The sequence below is a fragment of the Erpetoichthys calabaricus genome, chromosome 12 (assembly GCF_900747795.2).
Source record: "Erpetoichthys calabaricus chromosome 12, fErpCal1.3, whole genome shotgun sequence".
Classification (NCBI taxonomy): Eukaryota; Metazoa; Chordata; class Cladistia; order Polypteriformes; family Polypteridae; genus Erpetoichthys; species Erpetoichthys calabaricus.
Genome location: NC_041405.2, coordinates 56,809,086 through 56,819,324, shown reverse-complemented (window position 1 = coordinate 56,819,324; position 10,239 = coordinate 56,809,086). Strand labels below are relative to the sequence as shown.

Below are 10,239 nucleotides of genomic sequence, written 5' to 3'. Positions count from 1 at the left end.
CATATCTCGTGCGATTTCCGTTGGTTGGAGGGGGGCTTTTTTGCATCCACGGGCATGTCCCTGCGTCCATATCCGTTTTACCATTCTCGTTTAGTAATATGGATTAGTAAAAGACCAGTCAGAGAGAAGGGGAAGTTCACCAGGAACACTATGGTTGAACTGAAATAAACAGGCATTGAAACAGCCCATATTTTTTAAATTTACATTTTTCTGAAGTTTACACATGTGAAGAAACTTGGCCATCCTGACATACGGACTCCCAAGTCTGGTACAATAAGTCTGCTGTGATGACTCAGGGCCTAGATTTCATTTCTTTATAGTCTCGTGTACATTTTGTGTTCTGTTTGGATTTACTTATTTGGTTTTATTACTATTGCTTTGTTTTTGGATTCTTCTTCTGGTTTGTGGATTGGACTTGTTTGCTGTGGATTGTGTTTTTGGCAAATCGTTTTTTGCCTTTTTCCTGCTCTGCTTAATATTTTACTTTCTGTTTTTTGTTAATAAATCCTTGTCATAAAGATGTCATGTCATAGGGCTCAAGGCAGGAACAAACCCTGGACAGGGCACTAGTCTAACGCAAGGTAAACACATGAACACTTAACTACAGACATACACGTACTAGGGCCTTTTTAGTGTTCAGTGTTTTAGTGTCACCTAACCTGCATATCTTTGAACAGTGCCAGGAAACCGGCAAACCAGGAGGACACGAGGAGAACATGCAAACTTACTGTGGACGCTGAAAGTCGAAGAACAACAGAAGGCGGACACCAATTAAAAGTAAAAAGCAATTTCTTTATTCTTGGTGGCAGAGAGGCTACAGCCCCTGTCATGTTCCAGTGTGCTACAGACCTTTCAGAGAGAAGGAAGTTAGGTCAATTTTATACCAGTTTGTTTACTATACAAAAAGAGGAAGTATGGCAGTTCAATTTTGAGGTCATATACAATTTGCAAGTAGCTTAAGATGACACATTACATCAATACAGGAGAAGTACACGGTAGTCTTTAGATAAGAGGAACTGTCTGCATATCCAAAATTCCAGGTTACCTATTCAACTTAGGCTGTGCAATTTAGCTATGACTAGTTTTACAGAGACAGCACTTTGCAAAACATGTACTGTTCTTCTGCACCATCAGGGTTACAATACTTCAACAGCTATGTGGCAGTTACAATTTAAGAATCTTTTGATTCAGCTTATAAAAGGATTAATGTTATACTGTCAGTTAATGCACAGCACATTCTTATTATTCTTATCGCACATAATGATCATCACACGTAATAACTGATTATACAATACCAAAAGCTACCTTAAAAGTTAGTACATTTGTCTTACAAGAATACACTCTTACAGTTTAGCGTCTGTATTAGGTTACATTTGTTTAGTTAGCTTAACACATCCTTTAATGCATAAGTGACACGCTTCTTATAATTCTATTAGTACCATACTTTTGTTATTTGGAAAGGCTGAGGCATCTTAATTCTAAATATTCTTTCTCATTTCATACAGGAAGGACCAGGGATACAAACTCTGGTTTCCTTACTGTGAGGCAGTAGTGATACCACTGTACCACTATGTCTCCCAAGATTCTTTGTTTGCCCTTTTTTATACAAACTGAGGGTTACAATCTTCCTTGTTCTTTTGGGGCTTTTGTTATATTTTTACGACATTTAATTTTATCTTTAAGGCTTAATCTTCTTTTTGGAAATGGAATACTTGAGGCAGGTCAGTGAAGCAGAGATTAAGCCCATTGGGGAACATCTGGCTTGGCCACAGAGGTCTTTTGGAGGCTTCACACCCCTTTCTTATGTGGAAGACTCCTAATCATAACAAAAGTAATATTTAAATGTCTGTGAAAAATATGTCAAATTACTCAAGTTGCATAATCCACCAGTCAGGTATCCAGTTGTGTGCTCATATCATCCCAAACATTTATTTTTTGGTAAAATATTTTTAAATAAACCATTTAAGCAAAATTCTAGGACAGAATACAGGCTTAGGCAGATCTGTGGCAGATAAAGTTTGTTGTAAGTAAATATCAAATATTACATGTTGAAGTAGAAATGCTACATATGAATACACAATGGCAGGTCTAAAAATTGAAAGTGCACCTTGTAAGAAGGACCTAGGAGTAATAGTGGACTATTCACTATCTACCAAGGTTATTATAGTTAACGAAAACTAAAATCAAAACTGAAACTGTTATTTAAAAAACATTTTTGTAAACTGAAATAAAATAATTAACAAAACTGAAATGAAAAACTAAAACTAAATGAAACTATTAAAGTAGCTGGAAAGACTAACTGAAATAAAATAATAATTGACTAAACATAATTTTAGTTTTCGTTTTTGAATTAATTTTCTTGCTGTTAGTTTTTAACCCTTATAACTTGTAACTGTAAAACTGAAAGTCATCCCTCATGTATTCATCCAGTGAATGGCGGCTGGTGAAGGAGGCCGGGTGTTCACACAGCATTTGTAGCGACAGAGCGAACTGAATACGCGTGTAAAGCCTGTGGAGTAGAAAGCGATTTACGTGCCGCCTTTCTTTGCACTTGTATATCAAGATGTAATTCAAACGCCTGAAATCGGAATGTGCTGCTCAACAAAACTTTACCGTATGGATAGACAAATCCCAAGTGAGTAGCGTTTCACTTTTTTTCTCAGGTGCCTGCTTTTTTTTGACAGTAATTCACCTGCCACTTCGCACTCAAAGTATACAAAGTATAGAGAAAGTATACTAATCATGAAAAAAATTCGACCTCGACATTTTGATGAATCTTGACATTTTAGAACTCCCCAAGTCCAAAAATACCAACATTTTTTGGAATTATGTCTGTGTGCGTGTGTAAACACGATATCTCAAAAACGCAACTAGATAGATAGATGGATGAAATTCGGCATGTGGTTGTTACACCAAAACTGTAGATCTGTATTAACTTTTGGGCCAAATCCATTAACCGGAAGTGGTACTTTACCTGAACACTTACTTGATTTTTTTTTTAATTCATGCAGCTGCACAGTCCGATTTATTCAACTTTACTTTTATAATAATTGTTCAGTATATTATTAATTTGATTTGATGGTTCTTTAATGTACATAATATAATCACTGTCTTGCGGTTTAGTCCTCAAATATCCATCCCCATATCTGAGTACACGAGAAAGTCGAGGGGAGACCACTCCCGATTTTTGAAAATAAAGCGGCGCTGATCGAGAGACTGACAAGGTCTTCATACAAGATCAGCATATTGTTGCTGACCAATCACTTTTGCTTTAAAAACATTGTTTAACAACCAAGCAATACAAACCTTGTAAAATTCCCGAGTTGGCAACGTCTCTACTGAACTACAGGTAGGTGGGGGAAGAGAGTCTTTGTTTTTTGTTAATAAATCCTTTTTATTTATTTATTTAAATAATTTGTATTTATTCTATATTTATTAATTTATCTTTTTTAGTTCATATTCACAGCTCAAAATACCTGATATTGTGAAAATAATCCAGTAGCAGAATTATGCTTTACAAATATCTGTCCCCATGTTTTCAATGTTTCTCTCTCAAATCACATAGTTGAAATATCATATTCTTTTTGTTCTTAACATCAGCCATAGCATTCATATTGTATACCAGGGATTTTTCCTGCCTTGCATCCAAACCTTCTTTGGATAAACAGGTTTAGATCATGTTGTATATATTGTTCTTAATCTCAGATGCTGTCTCTGTTGTTTTGTGCCCCTCCATACTCTTATCACCTGCTCTTGCTCTGCTCATTAAGGGTTTACTGTTCTTATGGTGGGCTATTCAAGTCTCACTGTCCCTAACCTTCACACTACATGCTTGTTTTTCTTTGTTTCCCTCAATACAGCTAGGTGGGGTCTGCACACTCATTCAAGTTCTTCCTTAACCCCCGTGATTTTCATGGTCACGCATGTCAGAACACAGTAAAATCTCTTTTCTTATGTTTTATATCTTTCTAGGCCTGCAGGTGCAAAATTCTGTCTATAAATTGTTTGTGCCTGAGATGGAATCAGAGACCAATATGGCTGGTAGAAAATAACAAAGCCTAGATTTTTGAATGAAATATTGAAGGCATTCATCATAAGCACATTGTCGTTGGAGCACGATATGTGCTGTAGACATTTAGACTAAAAAACCCTCACACCTTAAAATTCACCTAAAGTTCATTACAAATTGGCCCATTCTGGGCAATAAAAGGAAAAGAAAAAAGTGCCAACAGTCAGCGCAAATTTGTTCAGCACAAATGACATAGAAAATATTTTAAAAATTACAAAATCATGTAAAATTGTTCATATTCAGTACCTGGTTTTGATTATGCTTGTTTTTATTAGACATAAACAAAACCAAGTAGTAAAGTGTGTTGTGTAGTGTAGCAAGCTTCCACTAACATTAAATTCATATTATATCCAAACCCGTTAAGTGTATAGTTCTGTCTTACTGTGACACAAAAACTAAACCCCATAGTAGCTCTTTAACTATACCATAATTACTAAAGCTAATATATATAAAAATAAAATAGAAATGTCTTTGTAAAATAAAAACTAAACTAAAACTAAAAATTCACAAGGGAGGAAAACTAAAACTAAACTGAATTTCCAAGTAAGGTGTGAAAAATTATACAAATAAAAACTAATATAAAAAGGCAAAACTATAATAACCTTGCTATCTACACACACACAATGTACAGAAGTCACTAACAATGCTAATAGGATGTTAGGTTATATGATATATCACAATGTGTAGAGTACTTGGAATTTCTAAACACAAAAAGTCCCAAAAAGTCTCAAAATGCCCACATTGGCGGGTCTGGTAAACACTGGCTATTCACAAAAGGGCCAACATCCATAGCAAACAGTTTCTCAATACATAAATCCAAAGAAAGGTCTATTTTACAGTATATAGCAGAGCAAAGCCTTGAAATCCAGAACAATAAATACAATGCAATACAATACAACTTATTTTTATATAGCTTTTTTTGCTGAGTGCAAGTGAAGAGCACTTCTCAGGTAAATACAAATGTAGATTATACTAATTACTGAGTACAGAATTAGTAAATACAAACAATCATATTTGTTAAAACATGCAGAAAACAGAGTAGAAACTGACAGCCATTAATGGAAAGCAACAATATTCGTCAATTGACTAATTAATTAATTTATCCATTAAATCATAAGTAAAGCAATAGACACCAGCACTCACCAACACCACAAGTGCATTTAATGAACCACAAGGGACTATTTGTTTCATAAGAATAAATGGAGCATTGCAGAAAATATATAGACAGAAGCTAAATGATCACCAGTATCAGCATAAACAAAAAAGCAAAAATGAAAAACAAAGCCTGGTTGAAATATAACAATATAATACACTGTTGAGGCCTCATCTGATGTACAGCGTGCAGTTTTGGTCTCCAGGATATTAATATATATATTAGAACTAGAAAAAACATAAGTGTAACTAACCTGATTGCAGGACTGCAAGGTATAAGCTATGAGGAAAGATTAAAGCGGTTGATCATTTTTTGTTTAAACAAATGGCAATTAAGAGGTGACATGACTTAAGTTTATTAAGTTTATTAGCTGCCAAATTTTTTTTTCCCGAATATTTTCACTTTATTGTTATAGATTAACATCTGCTTAATAAGGAAAACATATATTTTGAATATCAAGATTTGTACTTTTTCCAAAATTTCAAAATTTTGGCCCATCCCCAAATGGGGATCATGACACATACTACCTAGTTTTTGGTGCCATACTGGAAAACACTCAACATGTAGTCCAACATTACATTTGCAGCACTGTTTTCTTGCGTTAGTCTTACACACTGCACACTTCCTTTGTTTGCCCATTTCTGTGCGTTCAATGTAGTGACCAGTTCCAGAGGTTCTGATATCAACAGGAACACGACTCTTGGCTGGTTTGGAGAAGGATTTCCTCCCAGCCTTTTTTGGGTCAGATATTCGCGAAGAAAGAGCAAGATATGCCCTGGCAACAGATCTTCTGAAATCCAAGAGAGGAATTGCACCATTTGCAAGACAATATAGTGCATGGGAATTCACCAATGCTACATCAATGGCATTGGTCAGCAAAGGGAAACACCACTTTTTCTCCCTGACTTTGATTCTGTATTTTTGGACGTTCCAATCCATCTTATCAACCTCACCCATGTGTCTGCTATATTCTGTGATCAATTTGGGTTGGGGGACTTGTATCTCTCTCTTGTTTTTTCTGCTCCATCGCTTCACCTGTGACATAGGATCAATGGGTTCATGGTTGCTTAGTAGCTTTACACAGCTATTGTCATTCCAAATCACACCCAAAATTTCATTCTCAGAATCAAATCTGTAGTCGCATGTACCTCTTTCTTTTTTCTTTTTTTCCTTGTCAGGCGCAATAGGGCACTTGTTCATTCTGTTGAATCGAGCAGTTCCTGTTGCCCTGACATCAATATCTTTCAAATATTTCATCAAGGAGAATCCGGTAAAGAAATTGTCAAAATAAATTTTGTGAGCATATGGTGTCTCTAAAATCGAAATCATTTTCAAGACAACAGATGCCCCAAGTCCGGACACGCCTGCATCATCATCACTGCCTGTAGCCTTGCCTTCGTACACCTGCATCTGGTAACAATAGCCTGTTTGTGAGCAGCAAATCGCCCATTGTTTGAATCCAAATCTTACAGGCTTACCACGCATAAACTGCTTGAGGTAATGGTGTCTGAAATATCTGACCATTTGTTCATCAATGCTCAGACTTTCAGAGAAGACACCAAATTGTTGAAAGTTTTCGTTTAGTTTGTCAATCAATGGGCGAATCTTGAAGAGCTTGTCCCTTTCATTTTCTGGGATCCCTTCCAGGTCAGAATTGTCAGTAATATGGAAGTAGCGTTTTATTTCCAGATATCTGTTTGACTCATACATTTTCTCACACTTTGAACATCCATATCTTCATCTTCACACCAGTACAATTGTTCTTGAGGAAGAGAGTGGTACCCAGTGAAGAGAAGAATGCCAATAAACTTTCTAATACAATCATTTGAAAGGGAAAATTGATGGACGTTTTTTTGTGTAGCGTATGTTACAGTTTGCCGGACAATATCTGTGATAATTGCGTCATCAAATAGCTTCTCAAAACACTGCACAGGGCTTTTCCCCCTGAGTAAGTTGATGAGATCACACCTTCTTTTTTCCACAACATCACAGTTTGGGTAGCTTTTAGAATAAATTGGTTGTCTCTTCTTCCACTTTGGATTCAAAGGTACCACTCTCCTTTTGGCAGGTGGTAGGCCTGTATCATTTGTAGCAGTGCTTGTTGATGGTGACGCGATGGCCACTGTAACATGATCATCTTCCCTTGCTGCGCAATGAATTTCAACAGGTCCAGGAACATCTGCCGGTTCATCATCATCAATAATGTTGTCATCAATATCTTCGTTGTCTGACTCTTCACCAACTCGTTCTGGAGGAAGTTCCACAATATCTATAGGGCCATTGTCATCATCATCTTCATCAGAACTTAGAAATGCATCGTCATTTATAATATCATCAATTTCTTTCAAAGAAAGACCCCTGTGCCGCGCCATTTCCTGTAAAATGCAAGTACAAAATATTTAGTGAAATTCCAGTCAGTATCAGATGTGAGCCCCAAATGGGGATTGAGATATTTGGTTCTATTGTGCCCATCAAAACTATATAATATATTGAAAAGTGTGATTACTGTACTAAACACTTACCAATCATCACGACAAACCATCAAGAATGAAAAGGAGCCTCTTGGATAAACACTTGTTCTGCTGTAAAAACCGGCGTTCTACTCATGCGACGAAAATAGCTGCCCCGACCGGAAGAATGATCTCGCATGGGAAGCCAACCACATGCACGAGCTAAATTTAGCATCCGCAGCACAGACACAAACCTGATTAGTCATGCGCACATCGTTGTTTCCTAAATAGATAGCAGGTGGCGTCACTAGACAGTTTAAAGTACATGATCCCCAAATGGGGATCGTGGCAGTTAATGGGTTAAAAGTATGAAAAGAGTTAGTATCATGGATCAAGGCTATTACTTTAAAACAAGACCAAGAATGTTAACAACAATCGTTTTCTTCACACAGAAACCCATAGACACATGGGATAAGCTACAGAGTAGTGTAGTTGACAGTGGGGATTTATAGTTCTTCACAACTCCCCTCAATGTTATTTTGGAAAAATTTGGTGGATAGGATTATCAATATTTTTTTTGGGTTCAATGGCCTGTTCTTCAGAAAATTGTGCTAATATTCTGCCTGGATACCCAGGTGTTTTTTGGGGTACAACAATTTCCCTTCAGGAAATATAGGAGTGTGTCTTATAGTGCAGAGTTGCCATCTTTTGGGTTGTTGATTCACCATTGTTGGGAAAAGGTTGCATACAGTTTGCAAAGTGTCTCGCGATGGGTTACCTAGGGCAGTTGAAGCAAGCAACACAGCTCTGCTATTACTGTCAGTGGTGATTTTCCAAGGGGGAATCCTCCCGATCTGACAGATGTTAAGGCCTGGATCTCAAAGACACTAAGAAGGGCAAGATTGGGCCGTGAGAAAAAGAAGTTTGAGAAATACTGTTATAATGGACTAGAATTCCATCGTTGGATAGTTAATGTCTTATGCCCACTACTGCTAGGATGATCTCCAGTTCCCCATAATCAAATATTTAGAGGAGGATTAATTGTTCTTTCTTTAAATACATATAATAAACAATATTGTAATTTAAAATTTAAAAGTAAATAGATCTATTAAGAAATAACTGACAAAAACGTACATGTTTAAATATAATATTCAGGTATCAAAAATATATTTCTTATTCACAAGTGTGCAAAGCACTTTTGGGCTGAAATATAAAAATAGCAGCAGTCTGAGTTATCAGGATAACTGAGTACATTCATCAACGGGAGGACAGAATTCCTTGAAGGTGATTTTTCTATGATCCTTTTTTCCAGACAGACAATAATGCAACCCATCTGTAATCTGACAGGCAAGAGAGTGTTATTTGAGGGTCAGAACGCAAAAACAGTGTGCTAATCTTCCACACAGTTTACTTTTGATTTAAACTGTCAAAGACAGTTTCTTTGATTTATTTATTAAGCCTGTCATTGGCTGCCATTTGCTGATGTCTCTCTTATGACAACAAAATTTTTTGGAAAAATAAAATCGAAAGGAACTGTCCTTTTTTTATTGTGTTTAAAATGTGTTGCTGTATGTACTGTGGACATAATGTGTATACCAGAAAGGATAAGTTAGCAGCAGTATTTTGCAATTATATTTTACTCATTCTTTTCCATGCAGGACAAACTCAGTTTTGTCATTTCCTAAGTTTAATTTGTTTTCAAATGAACAACACATTACATTTTTTTGTTTTTCGTACTGTTGAGATATATTTCAAACCTATGTCACAATAACGAGACATCACACAGATAAAGGTTTGGGGCAGCCACCCGAAACTTGGCAGTCTCCCTGAACGTCTCCGAGGTGAAAGGTGTCCCCTGGTCCGTCAAGACTTCCTTGGAGATACCCACGTGCGAAAAGACCCCTAGTAATTCCCACACGATGGCTTTAGAGGTAGCTGAGCGCAACGGAACAGCTTCGGGGTATTTGGTAGCGTAATCCACGAGGACCACGATGTATTTGTGTCCTCGGGCTGAGGGCTCTAAGGGTCCAACTATATCGACCCCAATTCGATGGAAGGGAACATCAATTAGGGGAATAGGAACGAGAGGAGCACGGTCCCTTCTTGGAATTTGTCGCAATTGACACTCCGGGCAGGAAGTGCAAAAGCGACGAACCTCCTCATTGATTCCTGGCCAGTAGAAACGGAGCTTAATCTGCTCCAGGGTTTTTTCGGTGCCCAAGTGGCCACCTAGGAGGTGGGCGTGTGCTAACTCACAGACCTGCCGCCGGAAGGTTCGTGGGATTAGCAGTAGCCTTTTCTCCTGCCCATCATGCATCGCTACCCGATAAAGAAGGTCATTTTCTAAGACAAAGTAAGGACCCTGTGGCATGGACTGATTCGTGCGCTGGCCATTGACTAGCACCACTGCATTTTTTGCAAACTTCAGGGAATCGTCATTCCACTGCTCTCTTTTAAAAGAGGCCGGCATCTCTCTAAATTGAAACCGTATATGGAGAGAGGGTCTGAGTCGACCTCAAGGGGCGTGGTTTCCTCCCGCTCCGCCGCGGCGTGTGTGGTTGACGTGT

General features: G+C 37.5%; 1 protein-coding gene across 1 annotated transcript; it reads right to left on the bottom strand.

The window, feature by feature from the left end:
* Window positions 1-1,838: 1,838 nt before the first annotated feature.
* Window positions 1,839-7,594, bottom strand: LOC127529957 (piggyBac transposable element-derived protein 3-like). The gene is made up of 3 exons (XM_051935375.1): window positions 7,094-7,594; window positions 5,834-6,941; window positions 1,839-1,846 (listed from the first exon to the last, which is right to left on the bottom strand). The coding sequence occupies exons 1-3, from the start codon at window positions 7,592-7,594 to the stop codon at window positions 1,839-1,841; spliced, it is 1,617 nt and encodes a 538-aa protein (XP_051791335.1).
* Window positions 7,595-10,239: the final 2,645 nt, after the last annotated feature.